Source organism: Cetorhinus maximus, chromosome 17 (assembly GCF_964194155.1).
Source record: "Cetorhinus maximus chromosome 17, sCetMax3.hap1.1, whole genome shotgun sequence".
Lineage (NCBI taxonomy): Eukaryota > Metazoa > Chordata > Chondrichthyes > Lamniformes > Cetorhinidae > Cetorhinus > Cetorhinus maximus.
The window spans coordinates 81,185-105,312 of NC_135895.1; the positions used below are offsets into that span (position 1 = coordinate 81,185).

At 48.6% G+C, this 24,128-nt stretch overlaps 1 protein-coding gene across 1 annotated transcript in view; it reads right to left on the bottom strand.

Moving 5' to 3' along the window:
* LOC144692807 (cilia- and flagella-associated protein 45-like) overlaps positions 1 to 24,128 on the bottom strand; it is a 92,627-nt gene that overhangs the window by 63,980 nt on the left and 4,519 nt on the right. The window contains exons 3-5 of the mRNA XM_078561882.1: positions 8,497 to 8,642; positions 8,095 to 8,239; positions 3,216 to 3,386 (exon numbers count right to left, since the gene is read on the bottom strand). Coding sequence (XP_078418008.1) covers positions 3,216 to 3,386; positions 8,095 to 8,239; positions 8,497 to 8,642 — 462 coding nt within the window. The remainder of the gene's footprint in view (positions 1 to 3,215; positions 3,387 to 8,094; positions 8,240 to 8,496; positions 8,643 to 24,128) is intronic.

A 24,128-nucleotide genomic window follows, 5' to 3' on the forward strand; every position in this document is an offset into this window, starting at 1 on the left:
CTTTCCAAAATCTGCCTACATAACTGTTCCTCAATCTCCTGCCGGCAATTGGGAGGCCTATAGTAAACCCCCAACATTGTGACTGCACCCTTCCTATTCCGGAGCTCTACCTATGTTTCCTCGCTGCATGAGCCCACCGAGGTGTCTTCCTGTCGTACAGCTGTGATATTCCCCTTAACCAGCAGTGCAACTCCCCCACCTCTTCTACATCCCTCTCTATCCTGCCTGAAACATCTAAATCCTGGAACATTTATCTGCCAATCCTGTCCATCCTTCAACCAAGTCTCTATAATAGCAATAACATCATAGTCCCAAGTACTAATCCAAGCTCTAAGCTCATCTGCCTTGCCTGTTATACTTCTCGCATTGAAACAAATGCATTTCAGACCCCCAGTCCCATTGTGTTCAGTAATTTCTCCCTGCCTGCTCTTCCTCTTAGTCCTACTGGCCATATTCACTGGTTCCCAATCATTTATTTCACCTGCTGACCTATTGCTCTGGTTCCCACCCCTCTGCCACACTAGTTTAAACCCTCCTGAGTGACACTAGCAATCCTCGCAGCCAGGATATTGGTGCCCCTCCAGTTTAGATGCAACCCATCATTCTTGTACAGGTCCCACCTGCCCCGGAAGAGATCCCACTGATCCAGATATCGGAAACCCTTCCTCCTACACCATATGCTCAGCCACGTGTTTAGCTGCACTATCTTCCTATTTCTAGCCTCACTGGCACGTGGCATAGGGAGTAATCCTGAGATTACAACCCTAGAGGTCCTGTTTTTTAACTTTCTGCCTAACTCCCTGAACTCCCGCTGCAGGACCTCGTCACTCTTCCTGCCTATGTCGTTAGTACCAATGTTACCACGACCTCTAGCTGTTCTCCCTCCCCCTTCAGAATGTCCCGTACCCGATCAGAGACATCCTGGACCCTGGCACCAGGGAGGCAACATACCATCCTGGTGTCTCTTTCACAACCACAGAAGCGCCTATCTGAGCCCCTGACTATAGAGTCCCCCCTATGACAATTGCTCTTCTGTGCTTTGACCCCCCCTGCTGAACAACAGAGACAGCCGTGCTGCCACTGCTCTGGCTACTGCTGTTGTTTTCCCCTGATAGGCCATCCCCCCCCAACAGTATCCAAAATGATATACCTGTTAGAGAGGGGGACAGCCACAGGGGATTTCTGCACTGACTACCTGCCCCTTCTATTGGGCACCCATCTATCTGTCTGTACCTTGGGTGTGACCATGTCTCCAAAACTCCTGTCAATGACGCTTTCCACCACCTGAACGCTCCTAAGTGCATCCAACTGCTGCTCAAACCGATCCATGCGGGTCTGTGAGGAGCTGCAATTGGGTACACTTCCTGCAGATGTAGTTGTCTGGGACACTTGAAGCGTCACAGATTTCCCACATCCCACAGGTGAAGCACTTCACCCCAGCAACTACCATTTCTAGAATTATTTAATAAATTAATTTAAATCTCATAACTGCTTATTGACTCCTTATTAACTATACGTTCCCCAGGGCTAGATTTCTACTATAAATGCTAAATTCTAAGAACAGTAATCCCCTGATTCTGGTCTAGATACCTTCTACTTATTAATTAAGTGATTAATTTATTTGGTTTAATTAGTTTAACAATGTTTTAGTTTCAAATTCAGTGTAGATTCTCTACCAGCCAATCAGGTCCCAGATTTACCATGACGCCACTTTTAATTTTTTTTTAAGACCCGAGGTCCGCGAATCCCCGAGGTAAGGTTTTTATACTCACCTCTCTGGAACTGCCCCCCGGAACTCTGCCCCCCCGGAACTCTGCCCCCCCGGAACTCTGCCCCCCCGGAACTCTGCCCCCCCGGAACTCTGCCCCCCCGGAACTCTGCCCCCCCGGAACTCTGCCCCCCCGGAACTCTGCCCCCCCGGAACTCTGCCCCCCCGGAACTCTGCCCCCCCGGAACTCTGCCCCCCCGGAACTCTGCCCCCCCGGAACTCTGCCCCCCCGGAACTCTGCCCCCCCGGAACTCTGCCCCCCCGGAACTCTGCCCCCCCGGAACTCTGCCCCCCCGGAACTCTGCCCCCCCGGAACTCTGCCCCCCCGGAACTCTGCCCCCCCGGAACTCTGCCCCCCCGGAACTCTGCCCCCCCGGAACTCTGCCCCCCCGGAACTCTGCCCCCCCGGAACTCTGCCCCCCCGGAACTCTGCCCCCCCGGAACTCTGCCCCCCCGGAACTCTGCCCCCCCGGAACTCTGCCCCCCCGGAACTCTGCCCCCCCGGAACTCTGCCCCCCCGGAACTCTGCCCCCCCGGAACTCTGCTCCCCGGAACTCTGCCCTCCGACTCTGCTCCCCGGAACTCTGCCCTCCGACTCTGCTCCCCGGAACTCTGCCCTCCGACTCTGCTCCCCGGAACTCTGCCCTCCGACTCTGCTCCCCGGAACTCTGCCCTCCGACTCTGCTCCCCGGAACTCTGCCCTCCGACTCTGCTCCCCGGAACTCTGCCCTCCGACTCTGCTCCCCGGAACTCTGCCCTCCGACTCTGCTCCCCGGACCTAGTTCTAGATTTTATCACAAGAGGAAACATCCTTTCCACATCCACCCTGTCAAGACCCCTCAGGATCTTATATGTTTCAATCAAGCCACCTCCTTACTCTTCTAAACTCCAGTGGAGACAAGCCTAGCCTGTCTAAACTTTCTTCATCAGACAACCCACCCATTCCAGGTATTAGTCTAGTAAACCTTCTCTGAACTGCTTTCAATGCATTTACATCTTTTCTTAAATAAGGAGACCAATCCAGTGCACAGTACTCCAAATGCAGTCTCACCAATGCCCTGTATAACTGAAGCATAGCCTCCCTACTCTTTTGTTCAAATCTCCTTGCAATAAACAAAAACATTCTATGAGCTTTACTAATTACTTGCTGCATCCGCATACTAACCTTTTGCAATTCATCCACCAGGACACCCAGATCCCTCTGCCACTGGCAGGCCACCTCCATTTTGCAGACAGCCTCCTGACATGGTAAAAAGCAGCATAAAATTTCCCCCAAATTGGGCCTTTGTTTATCAAAATTTGCAGCCCTTCTCTTTGGGATTTTTCACCTGTGTACCAATGGTGGGACAGGGTTAGGTGGGTTCAAACTGACTCAGCATCTTCCAATTTTACTGCTTTCCACACTGCCTCCCGAGGGCCAGTAAAATTCACCATTCTCTTCTCTCACCTCATTGATCTGTTTAATCTCATCCTCCTGCTCTAGGCGCAAAGTATTCGCTCTTTCCAGCAGGTACAGTGCCCTGTCCCGTGCCGCCTCTTCCACTTCATTCAGCTTCTCATTCTTGCGTCTCTGAAGCTCTTGTGTTCTCATGAAGCTTTTCCGTTCACCAGCCATTTCCTGAAACAGGAATGTGATGGTACATGAGATGGAGGGACAGAGGGAGGGAGGGAGGGGGGGACAGGGAGAATGAGACACAGAGACAGACAGAGAGAGAGAGAGAGAGACACAGATGGAGAGACAGAGACTGAGAGACAGTGTGAGAGAGGGAGAGATAGAGAGAGAGGGTAGAATTTTTCCTGAATTTGGCAAAGTGCGTTAGCGGGCGTGAAAAAAAACTAGTCGCCCCCCAGCTGCAATGGCATTCACTTCCCAGCTCGTACCCCCTCATTAATAATGCATTCATGGGAAACATGGCAGGTCGCTGATGGGCGGGCTCTGCTTTGCCCGCCATGTCATGACCTCAGCGCTTCCTCACTCTGGGCACTATATTTAAAGCGCACCAGAGTGCAGCCTACTTCACATCTTCAGACCAGGACCACTCCAGATGATAGATGGCACCAAAATTCAGGAAGACAGAAAGACGGCAGCCCCCAAATGTAGTGTCGCATCACTGGAGCGCCTTTTGGATGCTGTTGAGGCCCGCCACAATGTCCTCCACCACTGTTCTGGCCATAGGAGGACCACCAGAGTGACCAAGCCGGCCTGGGAGCAGTGGAAGCAACGGTCAGTGCCAATGGAGCACAGAGGAGGTCAGCCATCCAACGCATGAAGAGGATGAATGATCTCATCCATTCCGCCAGAGTAAATCAACCACTCTCAAAACACTCCCAAACACATCACACATCCACATGGATCTCACACTTCAAGGGCCAACACCATTATCTCTCACATCTCCGTCAGGCTCATGTCCTCTGGAGCCCATGTGCCCATCCCGCCCATGGCTCCACTCACCATAGGAATGTTCCACACATCCTTATCATCTGCCATGGTATGCATCCTGCTCACACTCTCTCCACCTGTTTGCATGTAGGAGAAGCTGTTGTGAGCAAGCAGTGGGTGGTCCCAGGCCAGGGGTGAAGTGGCTGATACTAGGTCCCTAACTCACATTGCGCTGGTTGGTGAGGACATGGACTGTTCCTGCAGCGACGGTGAGATCGGTGGCAAACACTCACATGAGCATCCTGCGCCAGATCATCCCTCTCTCAACGCAACTGTGAGCCCTCTCTCTCCTGTTTTTAACTCTGCTGCCATGCACTGATTAACTCTGCTTTGGTTCACAGGGAGCTCTGCCAAGCGACCGATGCCCTCAGCCAACCAGTCCCTCAGCTCCATCCAGGTCCTCACCTCCAGCCAAGAGGTCACCTCCTCCATTGAACAGCTGGAAATAAGCAGCCTGGATGACCCGTTACAGCATTTACCCACACCTTCCACCGCCTCAGAGACACACATCTCGGTGGGACCTAGATGTAGAGCAGGCTCGGGTTCACAATTTAGTGGTCACCACATGGACACACGTCCACAGCATAAGGAGGTGGGTTCAGTTGAGCTCCCCAGCACTCAGAACTGCTGGGGGAGAGGTATCTGTGAGGTCCGGGTCAGATGATGAGCCTCTGGATTTGGCCTTCCAACTCATTGTGGAGAGTCATTAGTAGGTGGTGGAACATCATGCAGAGCTGTTGGAAGCCCTCAACAGAGCAACACATGAGTCAGAGGAGTGCATCTGCCTGCTCTCTGATGAAGTGGTGTCCACATGTGCACGCATGGAGGTGTCCACGGAGAGGAGGATAGTTGACATGGAGATCCTGGTCCAGCAGAATACGGATTTGCAAGCAGATCTGCACTCCGTCGAGGTAACCATGGTTTAGTTCCTGCAGTGGCAACATGAGGAGGCAACGGGGCACCTTGGTGCCCTTTCAGGTGTTCCTTCCACTCAGGCCCAGGCCCTTGGACACCTAAAGGGAAGAGGAGTGGCAGCTGGACACCCCTGGGTCATCAACTCAGGAATCTCAGAGGCTGTCCCCTCCCTCTGAGTCCCCTTTGCCTGTGACCCCCTCAGCCTCATCCTCTGTCCCAGCAAAGGGAGCAGCTGGCCCACAAGAGGGCAGCCAAAGCAAGCCGGGGCCCTCAAGGCCTCAGCTCTCCAGAGGTCGCACGCCAAAGTCATTAAAGGCAACAGGGTCAACCATTGCACAGGCTGTCTCCACCCATGCTACGGATGGCAGGGCAGCACCTAGAAGTGGTAGGACTAGAAAAGTCAAGACATTTTGATCACAAGTGGTTGCACAGGTGAACACATTTTGTCACTTTATAGTCTGAAAATATATCCACTTTCACTGAATAATGTTTAATATTGTCTTTCAGCTTCATTTACAGGGTACACAAGTCCTCCCCTGCACCCCTCCCCCACCTCTACTAGCAGTTTAGCTGCATGCAGCTGGACCAGGAGTGAATATGGAGGGAGAAACATGTGTGTGGGGCAGAGCATTCAGAGCCTCGCGCAAGCACTCCCCCATGCACGCAGAGCCTTCATCCATCACACTCATCTCACTGTACCGAGCATTTTCAATGCTGCCTGCTGGAGTTCTCTTTCAGTTGTCCATCTGAGCTGAGCTGCATCTTTGCCCACCCACTGATCGCTTTCCCATGCAGCAGCACCTGTGCCTGTCCAATACGGGGCTCGGCTCACTTTTAATTTGTGTGAAATGGTAGTCGTCAAGTTTCTGGTAAGCTCTCCCAGCATTTCCCCTCACCCAGTCACCTATGTCCTTTTCCCCCATCACAGTGAGCCTTCGGCATCACCTTCCAGCTCCCCACCATTACCCTACAGTCCAAACCCTTCTACTTCAGAAATGTCCAGGTGAACGTGCACGTTCCTACCTTCATGAGAATCCTATCGCCATCCACATTGACCTCCCTGACCCCCTCCTTCCCACCCGCATGGTCAGTGTTTGCCTCTGTGTGCTCACCAAACACCCTCGCTGCTCCTTCTACGAATGTACCCTCACCCTCCCGGCCCCCTCTCACACTCACCATTCCCTCCTACCATGCCCAACCTGAGTTCGCTCCCCAGTAGGCTTACATTGACTCCACAAGTCCCCTCCCTTGCACGTTCACCTGGACATTCCACACCCCTCCTTACACCTACCCCGACTCTGTACACCTTCCTCCCGTTATGCCTTCACCCACACACCCCTCCCAACTTCATTCCCCCTCCCAACTTCATCCCCCCAACACCTTCGCCGCACCCCCCCCACCCCCCAAACCTCACCATTCCCCCACAACCCCGGTACACCTTCCTCTCCCACTCATGGACCTCTGCTGCTCGTCTTTACCTGCCCATGAAAGATGGTGCGAGTCCATGGCAATGACCCTGAAGTCCCAAAGCATCAGCAAAGTCCATGGAGATCCGAAGCCTCAGCAAAGTCGAAGCTGCTGCGTGGAGACCTCCCATCTTCCAAGAGCTGCTTTGTGGCGGAGCCATGAGCATGAGGATCCACCCATCATGCAATGCACGTGTTCCTCCAGGGTCCAGTAGCTGTAGGGCGCCAGCATTTTCTTCTCCTCAGTTGTCCGTGATCTGAGCAAGGCCCTAAAAGGTAAACCCCAACTTTTGCACATCACGTTTGTCCAGACACGTTCTGGACCGATGTGTTTTCCTGCCAGCGTAATGGTAAATTGGGCGTGGGGACAATTCCAGTCAATCCCATTAGTGGGATGCAAATCGGTTTCACGCCGGCCTCCAGTGGGATTCACAACCCGCCATGGTGGAAACCATCAGATGATCCCCTGTGATTTCACTCCCGCGTGAAAGCGATTTCTGTCCCTCCCACCGAATATCCCCCCCCGACGCCTGCAATGACTCGCCGCACATGGGAGCGCAAAATTCCAGCAAGAGACTGAGAGAGACAGATGGACAGAAAAAGGGACAGAGAGTGAGGGAGAGATACAAGGGAGTTAAGGGTTATAGATGTAGGCAGGAAAGTGAAGTTAAGGCCACAATCAGATCAGCCATTATCTTATTGAACGGCGGAGCAGGCTCATTGGGCGCTGAATGGCCTACTTCTGAAAGAGTGAGAGAGATAGAGAGAGAAGGTCGGAGAGGGAGAGACAGGCTGACAGGGATTAAGGGAAAGAGTTACAGAGAAAGGAGAGAGAGAGGAAGAGAGACAGGCATCAAGAGACAAAGAGACAGATATAGAGAGAGGGAGAACAAGAGAGAGACAGACAGACGGACAGATTAGCCTTGCGACAGCCAGTGTGTTCTAGAGTGAAACAAGAACTTGGGCAGAAACATGAAGTCCTGCTGATATGGACACTGACTGCAGCAGTAATCACAGGATAGCTGATACACACTGACTGGACAAGATACTAAAAATTAGGCCAGAAATTAATGTATAAGGTAACCCAAAGTATATGGACAAACCAAGAGAGAGAAGGAAAACTTTGAGCTTGTTAAAGGACGAAGTAGGGTATAAGCGGAGACATCTTGCACTCCTAAAGGTAGTAGATGGAGAGAATACATGCCCTACATGTATCACTCTAATATTCCACTTGTAAATTGCTCTTTATACTGAATTTAAAGAATAAGTTGACTCGAACTATCATCTGACTTTAGTACTACTCAAACCAAATTGCAGAATTTTGTGTTTTAATCTGTCAGTGGGTAGGCACAAGGTGGTTAGGATCAGGGGAAGGGTGAGGACACTGGCAGCAGGGGCAGGGTCACTGGCAGGAAAGAAGCTAATGGTGGAAGAAGGAGTCATGCATCAACCAGCAAACAATGAGCCCCCAGGCTGCACTGACCCCCGAGAGGACCTTGACCTACCACGGCCTGCATTCTCTCTCCATTCCTCGCCACACGCATGGCCTCACGCTCCTCCTCACTGATCACATGGGACGCCTGCTTGATCCGTTCAAACTCATCAGGGCTCATGATCAGGGTCTTGCCTGAGGGATCCTCTGTGGGAATACTGAGAAAGAAAGAGTGAGTGAGTAAGTGAGAGACACAGAGTAACAGAGAGAGAGAGAAATGATAGAGAGATGAAGCAAGTTGACAAGTGAGAAACAGGCAGAGACAGAGACGGGGGGGGGTGGTTGGTGAGGAGAGGGGATTTGAGAGAGACAGAGTCGGATGTGGAAAGAGAGAGAGACTGGTGCCTCTCACACCTTTAACCTGACTGCCCACTCCTAACTGGATCACCCTGTGCGCTGAGTGACGGTCACTTACATCAGGTCTCGGATGATATCCTTAGTAATGAGTCTGATACTCTCCTTGGGCTTGTTTTTGTTGGGGGCAGGATACAGCAGTTTCCCCAGGACCTCATCTGAGCATGGGTCGAATTCCGCACTAACCTGGGTCGCAGGATCCGATTTCTGAAAGACCATGAGAGTGGACTTTAACATATATCATCTGTTGCTGCTCCTCACTCCACAGAATATGGTCACAGAGGGCCCACCTGGAGGCTATGGGCTGGTTTTTAGGGGAGACTCTGGAGGGGTGGGAATGGCTGCCGGGACCCAGTTCCAGGATTCCTGACCCCGTTCCCAGGGTTTCTGATTTTCAGGAGTGTCTTTTAAAAGGTGCAGGCCAGATTGGGTCACCAGCCTGCACCCTGCACTCCCCACCTGGCCGGCTCCATTGTGGGGATAGGCATGTCCTAATCCTCCACAATTTAAGGAGTCAAGCCAGCTTCTCAAAGAGTCGTGATTCACGGCACCTCAGAGGGTGTCGCGAACCACAGTCTGCATGAGGGAACCTTTTAAAGATAAGTTCAAAAGGTCCTCCTCATGCCCCCATGCCAAGAAATGCTCCCCCCCCCACTCACCCCTTGTGCCTTCATGCCCCCCATGCCAAGGTATGCCCCCCTACCCATCCCCTATGGCCCCTCATGCCCCCATGTCAAAGTAGGTATCCAACTCACCCCCTTTGGTTCCTCATGCATCCCATGCCAATTTATGCCCCCCACCCACCTCCTATGGCCCCCCATGCTAACCTATGGCACTATCCTGCCCATTCACCCACTATACACTGTATAGAGCAATGAACCCTATAGTGACAAAAGGATGTGTTAAAAAAGCTTAAAAAAAACATTCATTGATTACTCTCCACTTTCTTAAAAAAACACCTTTAACTACAGGCCAATAAAAGTGTCAATTATCCAGACCCTTAAATGTATCAATAGCTGAATCTGCAAGTACTTGAGACCTCTTTAACTTGTGTAAATAAACACGGTGAAATTGACAAAAGAGATCAGAGAGCCAGATCTGCCAAATGAGTAATGTTTTCCCTGGAGGGTCAGTTGTTTCAGTACTCCAAAGGATTCTTGGGCTCTCAACCAAGCCTCATTATGCATTTTATCTTTCTCTAAATAGGAGCAGTAATTCAAAATAGTACTTGGGAGATATATGACTGTATGAAATTCAGAGCTTAACTAGTTAAACTACTTAATACAACTACAAATTATTGTTGAGTGAGATATTTCTAAACTTGTAAATAAACAAAATACAATAAATATGTCAAGGCAGGTGTGGTGTTGCAGCTGTAGCATGTAGTAGCTGGTGGACACCAGTGTGATCCACAGCAACCACAACTGCAATAACTGTCTGCAGCTTGAGGAACTTCAGCTCAGAGCTGATGAGAACATGAGAGCATAGGAAATGGAAGCGGCAGTAGGCCATTTGGCCAATCGAGCCTGCTGCACCAAGCAATAAGATCATGACTGATCTGATTGTGGCCTTAACTCTACTTTCCTGCCGGTCCCCCATAACCTTTGATTCCCTCATTTATCAAAAATATGAAACACAGCCTTGAATATATTTAATGACCCAGCCTCCAGAGTTTTCTGTCTGAGGTCCAAAGATTAATGACTCTCTCCTCATCTCTGTCCTTAAAGGGAGACCATTTATTTTCAAACTGTGCCCCCTAGTTCTGAAAAGAGGAAATATCCTCTCAGCATCAACCCTGACAAGCTCCCTCAGGACCTCATATGTTTCAAAAGATCACCTCTCATTCTTACATATGAACATAAGAATTAGAAGCAGAAGCAGAAGTTTCTTCTAAACCCCAAACAGTATAGGCTCAACCTTTCCTTAAAGACAATCCGTTCATCCCAGGAATCAGGTTAGTGACCTTCTCTGAGCTGCTTCCAATGCAAATATACCCCTCCTTAAGTAAGGAGACTAAAATTGTACACAGTTCTCCAGGTGCTCTCTCACCAGTGCCATACAAAGTTGTAGCAAGACTTCCCTACTTTTATACTCCATCTCCTCCTTCCAATAAAGGCCAAAATTTCATTTTCCTTTCTAATTACTTGCTTTACCTGCATGCTCCCTTTTTGTGGTTCATGTAAAAGGACACCCAGATCCCTCTGTGTTGCAGCATTCTGCAGTCTATCTCCATTTAAATATTGTTTTTCTATTCTTCCTGAAAAAGTAGACAATCTCACAAACTCCTAGTGCCAAAATTATTCAATCTGTACACAGAACAAATATTCAGGGAATTTGGTGTACTTTCAGGGGTAAAAATGGGAGGCAAGAACGTAACAAACTTGCAGTATACTGGCGACACAGCCCTACTTACAGAATCAGAAGAGACTCTATAAAATATAGATCAAATAAAATCTTGCAGTTTAGAATATGAATTGAGTATAAATACCAAAAAAACAAAAACAATTGTAGTTAGAAGGAATATATTAGAAGAAAGAGTGAAGACTGAAGTGGAATATGTCACATTGGAACAAGTAGATAAGTTTGTCTATTTAGGACAAATGATAACAGAAGATGGCAGACATGATGCAGAAGTTTGAAGGGTAGAGATGGCCAGAAGTAATTCTGTAAAGATGAACGATGTGTTAACATAAGAAAACTCAAGCTTTCAACAACAAGGAAAAGATTCATAAGATGCTATATGTTATCCTCTTTCCTGTATACCTCAGAATGCTGCACAATAAAGATCTGTGGAAGAAAATAGAGGCCTTTGAAATATGCATGCTAAGATGTTTGCTGAAAATTCCATATACAGGCCATAAGACAAATGAAGAGGTGCTTGAAATTGCAAGAGCAAAAAGAACTCTCAAAAATGACATCCAGAAAAGAAAATGTCAGTATTCCAGCCATTTGGTCAGACCTGAAAAGCTACAGAGATCTCTTCTAGAGGGCAAACTAGAGGGAAGCAGAAAGAGGAATCGACCTAGGTGTAGTTGGATGATGGACTTCACAAAACGGTTGCACATGGGCTACATTGGATGTGTGAGGATAGCGCAAGACAGATGAGCATGCTTACCATGACGGCAGATCGCCTGGTAGGATTAGCTAGAAGCAACAGCAGCAGCTGCCAACAATTTTTTGTCCACTCACTTAACCTAGCTATATCCCTATGCAGGATTCTTTGTATCCTTCTCAAAGCTTGCTTTTCTAGGTATCTTTGTATTGTCAGCAAATTTGGTTACAGTACACTCAACCCCTTCATTCAAGTCATTAATATGGATTGTAACAAGTTGTGGCTCCAGCACTAATCCCTGTGGCACTCCACTAGTTACAGTTCACCAACCCGGAAATGACCCATTTACCCTGACTCTCTGTTTCCTGTTAGTTAGCCAATACAATTACCTGTAGTTTGAGCTTCAGACACTGCGATGCAGCAGTTGGGCCGGGGGCTGGAGGGGAGATGGAGGGGGAGAATGTTACCTAAATACTTTGTTCCAGGAGGCAATTACACACCTTAGGCTAAGTACTTCAGATTTGGTCAGGGACAGCAAGGTATGACTACTACTGAGGCAGGTATGGGGATCCAGAAGGTAGCACTGGTGAAGCCCTCAGCCCTTGCACTTATCCAACAGATTCAAGGTTCTTGTAGCCTGTGTGGACTGCGGGGGGAGATGAGCAAATTGACCACAACACTGCGGTAGAGGGAGCAATTCAAGTGGAGAGAGTAAAAAGGAATGTAATAGTAGTGGAGGACAGTATAGTTAAGGGATAGATATTGTTCTCTGCAGCCACGAGGATGACTCCTGATGACTGCATTGCCTTCCAGGTACACTGGTTAAGGACATCTCTCGGGGCTGGAGAGGAACTTGGAGTGGGAGGGGAAGGATCCAGTTGCCCATGTGAGTACCAATGACATAGGTGGGATTAAGGAAAAGGTACAGCTAAGGGAGCATGAATGGATAAATTTAAAAGCAGAACCACAAAGGTAATAATCTCTGGATTACTACCTGCTCCATCAGCAAATTGGTATAGGGTCAATAAGATCAAATATTTGTGTGGGATTAAAGGGTTTGATTCATGGGACACTGGCACCAGCACTGGGGAAAAAGGGAGCTGTACAGTTGGGATGGGCTTCACTTGAACTGCGTTGGGATTGGTGCCTTGGCAAAACATAAAACTAGGATTGTAGAAATGGCTTTAATGTAAATTGTGCAGAGGGATGGTGGGGAGGATTCATGTGAGTGGAGGATAAGAAAGTTAAAGAGAAAGAACAAAGCAATAATGCAGGATACAGGTACTAATAACCAAGTTTGACAGGAAGGGACAAAGCATACAAACATAAGAGTGCACAAGCAAATAAGGTCAGAGTAGGGAAAGTGGTAAAAAGACAGAATTAAAGACTCTTCATCTGAATGCACACAGCACTTGTAACAAGATAGATGAATTGCTTACACAAATAGAAATAAATGGGTATGATATGATAGCCATTACAGAGACATGATTGCAAAGTGGCCAAGGCTGAGAACTGAATATTCAAGGGAATTTGATGTTTTAGAAGGATAGGAAGAAAGGAAAAGGAAATGGGGTAGCTCAATTAATAAAGGATGAGATCAGTACGCAAGTGAATATCATCTCGGCTCAGAAGATCAAATATAGAATCAGTTTGGGTGGAGGCTGTTACTCACAATAAGAGGTTGTGGTGGAAATATTAGTCCAGGCTGGTCTTTCAAATTGGTTTATTTAAGACAACTCCCCAGTGCTACTGGTGTCAGCTGTGGCTCAGTTCATAGCACCCTCGCCTTTGAATCAGAGAGTTGTGGGTTCATGTCCCACTCCCGGAAACCAAGAACTGTGATTGTACTCGAAAGAGATGCAATCTGTGACTGTTGATAACTCGAAAGAGTTTCCAAGTAGCTTCCACACAAAGTGTTCCAGCTGTATCTTTTTAATCTGTTTAGATGGGATAATCAATGCCCATCACCTGTTTAACTAGCAATTGGCTTTAACAAAGTGATTACCATGCAGTGTGATTATTTATACATTGACAGATCCCCTCTTTTCTTTTTAAATTAAAACCTTGGAAGAAAACTGAAAGAACATTTTTTTAAACAAACAGAAGGAAATAAAGCTCGTATTTCCACATCTATAGTTCCCGTATTTCCTTTACCAAATATATATAGAACAAAAAAAAGTTTTTTCATTGCATCATTATAACATAAGACACCCCACTTCCAATACATTTAATAATTTCTTAGAACAGGCACTTCTTTTCGTAAAACAGTCTGATAGTTGGTGACTTGTGTTAACCCATTGTATTTTAGAGATCTCTCTCCTCTCTAAAATTTATTTTATGCTGGCTCGGTCTATTTGTAGCCTTTTTTCAGCGACACTTTTCATGGAATGAACATTGTCCCAAAGAGACCGGTTATCAACATAACAATCCATTGGCAAATTTTTCTCCCATTGCCCCTTATATATTTCTGTTAGTATATTGGATAGGTAAACCCCCATATCTAATGCTTCTACTAAGGCCAGTGTTTCTGCAGCTAAGGGGCATTTCACAACATTTTTTATTTTCTCAGCCTCCCAAGCCAGCGGACAACATTTATCATTCTTTCCCACCAAGAATATGATAAACCCGGCTGTGCTAGAGAACCCGTCTGGAAGATTGGCATGTGAAGCATCACTAAAAATGACCAACCTCATCTTCTGGATCACCCAAGACTGGAAACTTGAGCACACATCTCAGAATTTAATTTTTTTAAGTGTTTTTTAAATGCTGAAGGTAAGCATGCAGGTGTAGCAGGCGGTAAAGAAGGCAAATGGTATGTTGGCCTTCATAGCCAGAGGATTTGAGTACAGGAACAGGGATGTCTTGCTGCAATTGTACAGGGCCTTGGTGAGACCACACCTGGAATATTGTGTGCAGTTTTGGTCTCCTTATCTGAGGAAGGATGTACTTGCTATAGAGGGAGTGCAGCGAAGGTTTACCCGACTGATTCCTGGGATGGCGGGACTGACATATGAGGAGAGATTGAGTCGGTTAGGATTATATTCGCTGGAGTTCAGGAGAATGAGGGGGGATCTCATAGGAACCTATAAAATTCTAACAGGACTAGACAGGGTAGATGCAGGAAGGATGTTCCCGATGGTGAGGGAGTCCAGAACCAGGGGTCACAGTCTGAGGATATGGCGTAGACCATTTAGGACTGAGATGAGGAGAAATTTCTTCACCCAGAGAGTGGTGAGCCTGTGGAACTTGTTACCACAGAAAGTAGTTGAGACCAAAACATTGTATGTTTTCAAGAAGGAGTTAGATACAGCTCTTGGGGCGAAAGGGATCAAAGGGTATGGGGAGAAAGCGGGAGCAGGCTATTGAGCTGGAGGATCAGCCACGATCATAATGAATGGCAGAGCAGGCTCAAAGGGCTGAATGGCCTACTCCTACTCCTAGTTTCTATGTTTCTATGTTCTCAGAACTCCCTCAACTGTAGCATGTTTCATCATGGCACTCGGCTCCAACACATCATAACTAGTGTCAGGCCTAGTCTGAGTGCACAACCAGTTCAACTGCCCAACCAAACTTCTCAGCTGTTCCGTTTCTTCCTTGGTAGCAGGATCCTCTTTATGTGAGGATCTAACCTGAGTTATTGGGATATGATTAACATTTTCTAGATAAGGTTGTTGATTCAATGTCAGTTCTAACTTGCTCTGTTAATGTCTAAACCTATGTATTTAAAGGCCCCTGAAGCCTGACTTCCCGACCTGGGATTCTTTCTTTATCTTCTTGATTACCCATTGTTCCAATTCTACAGAGCCTCCCCACAGAAAATCATCACACGCACGATAAAGATTCAAGCTAGTTTCTCTTTTTGGTACCAGCAGAACATCTCGGGATCTGCCTTTAACTGAATGCAACCTGTTTTTAACAGGACAGACCTCACGGAAAAATACCAAACTCTTGATGCATCATTCAACCCTTAAACACACTTGTTAAATTTCCATAACTTTCCTTCTACATTCCTGGCTTCTTTGTGCGGTTTCAAATAAAAATCTTCCCTTTGAACATTCTGCACCTGTAAAAACGCAGCCTTTATATCAATCCATTTGCACTCCCAGGAATAGGATGCCAAAATAGCTTAAAAAAATGTTAAAACTCACTTTTCACACAAAAGGCGAGTCCACTCTGACATCCTGATCTCCTAGGGGAGAATTTTCCCCATGTCGGGCGGGCCGAGCAGGAGCGGGCGAGTGCGGGCGCGGACCTGATGGCTGCCCGTGATCGGGTCCGCGCTGGCATTTTACACAGGCGGGCCAATTATGGCCCGCCCAGCGTAATGCGTAACTCCCAAGGTTAGTGGGAGTGGGCGGGCGGTGGCGGGAGTGCAAACTGCCGGCTCCAATGGTGACTCAGCAGCCCATTTAAATGAAGCACTGGCAGTGTTTGCAAGGCTGTTCATAATGGCAAGTAGAAGGGCTCACCAGAGGGCTTCTGGTGAGCAGGCCAGTCCGGAGGGTAAGCCAGTGGAGCAGGCCAGGCCGGAGGGTAAGGCAGCAGGACAGGCCAGGCCAGAGGGTAGGGCAGCGGGGCAGTGTGCCCCTTGTTTTTCGGATAAGTGCCTAGCTGCCCTCCTGGAGGAGGTGGAAGCACGGCGGGAGGTCCTGTTTCCGAGGGACGGGAAGCAGAAGCACCCCTACCTGACCAAACGTGCCTGGGAGGAGGTGGCCGAGACAGTGAGCTCCCATGATGTGGTGCGACGCACGTGGGTCCAGTGCCGCAAGAGATCCTCCTGCGCTTGGGAAGGGTGAGTACCATGTTGGCAGAGGTCACTTAATGCAGCCATCAGCCTTTCCCCTAAGGCGCCACCGCCCCACCCCTCCCCCCAACAACTCTGAGTGCAGTTACAGCATTGAATCCTACACAGCATGTTTCCCTCGCTCAGTGGACCAGCAGATATTGCCCATGCCTAGTTCACCCTGAGAGGGTAGTGCTGAGATGGGTTTTGCACCTGCAGCATGTGTGACACTGACACCCACAGTATAGATTCAGGGGCAAACTCAAGGATCTGCACCTGGGCACAGTGCTGGAACTGCAAAGCATGTCAAAGTCAGGATGCTAACATGCTGGGAGGGGAGCTTCCAGGTGGTGGGACACCAAGCCATCTGCTGGCCTTTGCATTCCACGTGCTTGTGCCTCCTTGCTTTGCAAGGTTAGACCGTGTGCTGCCAAATGTGATGGAGGCAGCATTTGGGCAAGTGGGGGGTCAGCCCTGGCTTCTTTGTGTGAGTGTGTGTCAGCTGCGGGGACAAAGCACTGGAGCCCTGCAATGTCCCACTCAGGTTGGGGTGGCAGGAATGCGATGGGAATCCAGGTACAGGCTAGACTAATCAATGCTCTTCTCTCCTTTTCAGGAGAAGATTACATACAATTCCACCAAGCGGATGCGGACTGACGGAGGCCAGGCCCAGTTGGCCATCGTGACGCCATTCGAGCAACAGGCCATGGATCTGGAGCGGCGCCATGCGACCAGGTCCACCGGTGGCGGTGAGGCTGGGGTGCCACAGGGAGGTATGTTTGACGAGCACTGAGGTCACCATGTGTGTCCCAGCAGCCATGGTGCTGTTGAATGCTCAGTGATTGAAGTTTGCAACATGGGTTGACCATTGATTATGGAAGGATGAGCGCATAATGATCCGGGCGACAAGCATGCACATTTTCTCCACTTTAACTAATCAAACGTCCTTATTCTTCCTTTCAGCATCACCGGAGCAGGGCCGGGAGGAGGAGGCAGAGTGGCCACCTCTCACATCCGAGGGCCCTGAACATTTTGACTCACCAGCGTCACACCATCTCTGCCAGGCAGGCACCAACGCAGATACTAGCATCTCAGTGGGAATTAGATCATCAGCTAGTGTCCCGAGGCACAACAGTGAGGGCATTTCGCCCTCGCTTGAGGAGCGGGCGGAGACGGAGAGTGCCCATGGCGCCAGCAGTCGGAGGACTGCAGGGGACCAAGCACATGCTTGGTCAGTGGCTGATGATGTGCCTCTGGAGTTGTCCATGAGGCAGCAAACGCTGGAAGTGCAGCATGGTATGCGGGAGGATCTGGGGGAGATACATGAGGCAATGCGTGGCATGGTGCCTGTGCTGGAGGTGTCCACGTGGAGCATCACTGATGCAATGAGCATCATGGCCGAGTGCCATGCTTCCTCCATGGACAGATTGGTGAATCTCATGGAGAGGCTCCTCCAGAAGACCAATCAAGGCCTCCTGGGGTTGCGCTCGGACATGCAAGCCCTCACATCAGCAATGATCTCAGCTGATCAGTGCCTGTGCGGGAGATGGTTTGGGCACCAAGTATCCCAGCTCGGTACCCATCCATCTACGGTGAGCAAGGTGGTCCGATGCGACCTCACGTTGGCGCAGCAGCTGCCTGTCGTCTCTGCAGGCTCCTCTCAGGGCACTCCAGATGAGGGCAGCAGCTCTTTCGCCCCTCTGCCAGTGACTGTGGCAACCAAAGAGGCTGCGGCGACTGGGGAGATGCCAGCTGTGGAACTGGCCGCTCCCTCCCAGGCGGCGCCGGCACAGGCTCCAAGGGCCAGAGGACGTCCGCTAAGGTCATCGAGGCCAACAGGACAGCACAGTGAGCAGGCTGTCTCAGAAGCTAGTGCCAGCGAGGGGGGAGCACCTAGACATATCGCTCGTAAGTGTAAATTTAAGGCACCTTAGGCACACCATGGTTTTCTCACTGGTGCTTTTATGTTGCCCCACTATTCATTCATGACCGCTTGGTGTGATGTGCAACACCTTTCTAATTTTTTTTTCCTTAACTTCATTTTGTTATATCACAGAATCCCAGAGTGCAGAAGAGGCCCTTCGGCCCATCAAGTCTGCACTGACACGTAAGAAACACCTGACCTACCTACCTAATCCCATTTACCAGCACTTGGCCCATAGCCTTGAATGTTATGACGTGCCAAGTGCTCATCCAGGTACTTTTTAAAGGATGTGAGGCAACCCGCCTCCACCACCCTCCCAGGCAGCACATTCCAGACCATCACCACCCTCTGGGTAAAAAGGTTTTTCCTCACATCCCCCCCCTAAACCTCCTGCTCCTTACCTTGAACTTATGTCCCCCCGTGACTGACCCTTCAACTAAGGGGAAGAACTGCTCCCTATCCACCCTGTCTATGCCCCTCATAATCTTGTTCATCATTAAATTTTGATATGTAAGCATGGCTCAGGGTGATTCCTTACCTCTGCAGGTGGACAGGAAGCCATGATGTTATGAGTGAGTTGTTTGACGTTGAGCTTTATTGACAAGGCCCTTAGTTAATGTTCCTATCCAAGCAGATTTTGCACTCAGGTATCGAGTATGGAACCTGCAGCCCCGGCATGTGTTGAAGATCCATCTGTGGTGGGCTTGCTGAAGGTTCATTGGATTAAAGCCTCTCGGGTGTCCTTGCCTCCCTGGAGTATGCCCGGGTCAGCGTCTATCCTCTCAGCGTTCTTCTGTGTGTGCTCATCCTTGGACTCACTGCTGGACTCATTGTGTGCAGCCGGAGCAACTTCGCTCACTGAGTCGCCCCTTTCCAGCGCAAGATTGTGGAGCGCGCAGCATGCAACCACTATCACCGAGACACGATCTCAGGAGTGCGCCCCCTGAATGGTGCAGGCATCGGAAGCACATCTTGAGAAGACCGATGGTTCTCTCCACCACAGCCCCTGTGGGGGTGTGGCTCCTATTGTACCGCTGCTCAGCTTCTGTTCTTGGATGGTGGAGAGGCATCATGAGCCACCTTCTGAGGGGGTAGCCCTTGTCACCCAGCAGGCATCCATCCAACCGGGCTGGAGCACTGAAGAGCCCCGGCACCTGGGAGTGTCTGAGGATGTAGGCGTCGTGGGAGCTGCCTGGGTACCTTGCACAGACTTGTAGAATCAGCATCCTGTGATCACACACTATCTGCACGTTCATGGAGTGGAAGCCCTTCCTGTTGATGAAGGCACCGGGCTCACCCGCTGGCGCCTTGATGTCCACATGTGTACAGTCTATAGCACCCTGGACACGGAGGAAGCCAGCAATGGCCACGAAGCCTCTGGCTCGCTGTGCCTGGCTGGCCTCGTCCCAGCAGTAGTGGATGAAAGTCAGTGCACACCTGAACAGAGCATCAGTCACCTGCTTGACACAAGTGTGGACAGCTGTCTGGGATCTCCCACTGACCCCTGGAAAGAGCCAGAGGCATAGAAGTTGAGGGCAGCTGTGACCTTCAGAGCTACTGGCATGGGGGTCCCACCCAAACAGTTGGCGCAGATCTCAGGGCTGATCATCTGAGATGTAGTTGACTGTCTCCGTTGAGAGATGGAGCCTCCTTCGGCACTGCACCTCAGACATATTGAGGTAACTGCTTCGCCGCCTGTAAACCCTGGCAGCAGCATAGTGGCATCATCTATGGCCCCTTCCGCCTTGGACTTCCTGTTGGCCCTGCGCTCCTTATGTCTGCACCTCTGCTCCCAAAGGTGGCTCCCCTGGAGGCTGAATGTGGACTCCTGGCCTCCTCCCCCTTCTGGCCCTCCCTTTCTCCTCAGAGGAGGTTCCTCCAGTGGAGAGTTCAAGTCCCATTCCCAGGCTAAGGGAAGGCTTCCTGAAACCTGCAGGCCCCAAAACTGATTGTTACTGTAGAGTCCTGACCTGAAGGCTGTTACTCCTGTCCAAGCAGCTGTGAAGAGTTTTGAAGTATTCCTGCTCACAAAGGTAAGTGTCAGTAACTTTCACAATCAAATATCTAACAGATACCACTCACGACCTCACTCACCCCTCTTATCCTGCCCATGGATGACATTTATACAAATGTGCCCTGCCCGCCTGCCCATTGCGTCCTTGTGATGTCCTGAAGATCGCACGGGCCCTGAAAAATAGCAGACAATTGCTGCCTCAAGGGCCTACTGGCTGATTAATGAGAGGCATGCATCAGAGATCATCCCACCCACCTAAATATCGCGACGGCACACGGTGACGTTGGGATACTCGCTCGACGTCACCTCGCGTCGGCGTGCAGGGCCCACCCCTGCACATCAACAAGAAAATTCTGGCCCTGGTCTCTCTTCAAAGTCTCGGGCTACTAATCTTGGTTTGGCCTTATACGTGCCATACAGATCGTTGTCCCATTCGAGCAGAACCACGTTCGCAAGTCTGTGATTTTTTTCTAGGGTCACAATCACATTCTGGTCCACTGTCAGAACTCATACTGCACTTTCTGGCTTTCCACATCTTTACCTCGGTTTGCTAATCGATAGGTCTTGTCTCCTGTCCTTCATCCTGTACATTTAGCCAATGTTTGTATTTACCAGTGGCCTTTCCTGCTCTCCCTATGATACTGGCATCCCTCCACACACTGATGTCTTCTGGTATGTATGTCTCCTTTGTTCCTACTTTAGGTAGTTGCCCTTTTGGACGAATAGCGTTGTTCTGTACCTCAGTATTACTTTGTTCATAGTCAGCCAACCCTGTATCTGCCATTGTCTGCTCCTCATAACTACTGTGTGTGTGTGTGGGTGTGTGTGTATCACATGGTGCCTCCTCACGTTCTATGTCCTGTTCAGAACCTGTAAGGGTATAGTCAGTTCCAATTAACCTCGAAGAATGCACCCTAACAGTTTGATTGCTGTGTTGCACAATTACTACTTTCCCATCACTCCCTATTACCTTGCCAGGTCCTTTCCACTCTTTCCGGCTTCCCTTTTATAATATACCATGTCTCCTTGTCTAAACTGTATTCCTGATGGCCTTATGTGGTGCTGTAGGGCCTGCCCAATTTTCTCCAAAACCTCAGCTTTAATGAAAGCTTTTCTGCCCGCATGCAAAGCGTTCAGATGAGCAGAAAAGGTGGAGCTAATGCCAGTCCCTTCTAGAGCAGGGAGAGCATCTGACAACACCGAAGGTAAGTTTGGATTTCTTCCATACACCAACTGGTACGGACTGTACCCCCCAACCGTTTGCAGAGAGTTTTTTGTGTGCACCGCCCATGCTAGCACCATTTGCAGTTTACAATCTGGTTGATCAGCTAATATTTTATGTAACATGTCATCTATTACCGCATGATTTCTTTCACAAAGACCATTACTAAACGGGATCTCAGCTGCAGTGTGCATAACTATGATGTTTAAATTTTTGAACATATCTCGAAATTCCTCATTGGCGAGTTCCCCACCATTATCTGTGAGGAACTTCATTAGTATTCCCAACCCTGTTCTTACCCATTTCTCCATGACCTTATTGACAATGGCCCTTTTGTCATGTATCACAGTGGATAGGCTAAATCTGGTTTCCATATCTACGAAGTATAGTAAAGAAAATACCCCTATCCCTGTCCCAAACTTTCAAGTCCATTGCCACTGCATTGTTAAACTCCCTGGCTCCTGACAAGCTCACAACAGGCGGTGTCTTGCAATATTTAAGACAAATTTCACACTGAGCAGTGATTTATTCAATAAGGTCATCATATCCTTTATCGACCACTCCCACATCTCGAAGTAGAGTCTTCAGTTTCTGTGCTGCCGGATGTGGAAAATTGTGTGTGTCATTTCTAAGTGATCTTCTTTTAGTCCACTAAATTCTTATTCTCAGCAGTTAACAAAACTTCATGAACTTTTTGATGAGAAATCTCTGGCTTCCGTAGTGGCAACTGGTAATAGCCCGACCGAGTAAAATGTAGATCCACAATTTTTCCAAACACAACTGCCCTATCATTCCTCATATCTAGCATCATCTGAGCCTTCTTCATCGCAGAATGGTTTAACAGTAGTATCTCGCTAGAAACCACATCAGTTCTGATAAACAGATTGACCCCTGCTATCTTACAAGGGAGGACCACCTGTTTGGAGGATGTTAATGTATTGTTGTCTCTGAACCTGAAGCGGGTAGGGCTTTCATACTCCTTGACCTTCCGCCAGTCTGCCTCATCGAAAGACTCCAGATAGCAGTCAAGCCAGTCCATGCCACATGCCATAGAAGTTCAACTACAGTCCAGAGCTGCACAGTTGAAGGAATCTACCATCAAGATACTCTTCACCGGATTCAAACTCTCAGTGATCAATACAATTCCATCATGGCAGTCACCATCATCATTTTCAGTTTCAGATAAATCAATCTCATGGGTCACTTCAAAAATGCGATTCCTTCGCTGTGAACAGTTCATCACGTAATGATGCTGGGAATCACTCCGAAAATGCTGATTAACCCTACCCCGTGCATTTCTTGGGTTTAAACGGTCATCGTCCCAGACACGCCTTTTGTCCTGACTCTCAAATTGGCTAGGGTTACGACCATTTTTATACCTCTTGTCATTAACCCCATCGTTGTATTGGAATCTTCATCTAATATTTGGTCGATCTCAAAATTCGGCCACCATTGAATCCTCTATCCTTTGTTTCACAGCATTGTTGTTCACTTTTGCTAAAAATTGTCACAGAAGGTTCAATCCTTCATGATCCAAATCATCCACTTTCCACTCTGAAAATACCTTACTTCTTATCTTACTTTTGGCTGGTAATGATAACACCAAAGCCATACCTTGCTTCTTCCGGGGTACTGAAGTAACCCAAATCCACATTTCAACTTCAGCCTTCCATTGCTGAACCTTCAGAGTCAGAAAAAAATTGGAAATATAATCGCTGTTCCTTCACTGGCGCTGGATCAAAATCTTGGACCTCCCTTCCTAACGGAACTGTGGGTGTACCTACACCACAGGGACTGCAGCGGTTCAAGAAGGCAGCTCACCACCACTGTCTCAAGGGCAACTAGGAATAGGCAATAAATGCTGACTCAGACAGTGAAGCCCACATCCTGTGAATGAATTAAAAAAAAATGAAACTGGAGGACCTCAAGTCCCCTGGACCTGATGACCTGCATCTTAGGGTCTCAAAGAAAGTAGCTGCAGAGGTAGCAAATGCATTGAGTTGTGATCTTCGAAAATTCCATAGATTCTGGAAAGGTTGGCACTGTAAAAATCAAATATAAAACCTCAATTCAAGACAGGAGGGAGACAGAAAGCAGGAAACAAAAGACCTGTTAGCCTAACATCTGTCACTGGGAAAATATTGGAATCCATTATAAAATCAGAATACAATCAAGCAGAGTCAACATGGTTTTATCTAAGGGAAATGACGTTTGATGAATTTAATAGAGTTCCTTGTGGATGTAACAAGCAAGAAACAAGTAAATGTAGTGTACTTGGATTTTTTTAAAAAGGTGTTCAATAAGGTGCCACATAAAAGATTACCACACAAGATAAAAACTCATGGTGTTGGAGGTGATATATTAGCATGGATAGAGAATTGGCTAACTAACAGGAAACAGAGATTCAGGACAAATGGATCATTTTCAGATTGTCAAACAGTAACTAGTGGAGTGCCACAGGGATGCGTCCTGAGGCCTCAACTGCACCAAAGCATCAGACTTGATTTTTGCGTACAAGCCCTAGCAGGGAACTTGAACTCAGAACCTTGTGATTCACAGGCCAGAGTGCCACCAACTGAGCTATAGCTGACTGAAGAATCGAAAAGTTGAATATTATTTAAATGGGGAGAGACTGCATGCAGTACAGAGGGATCTGGATGTCCTTGTACATGAATCACAAAAAGTTAGAATGCAGGTA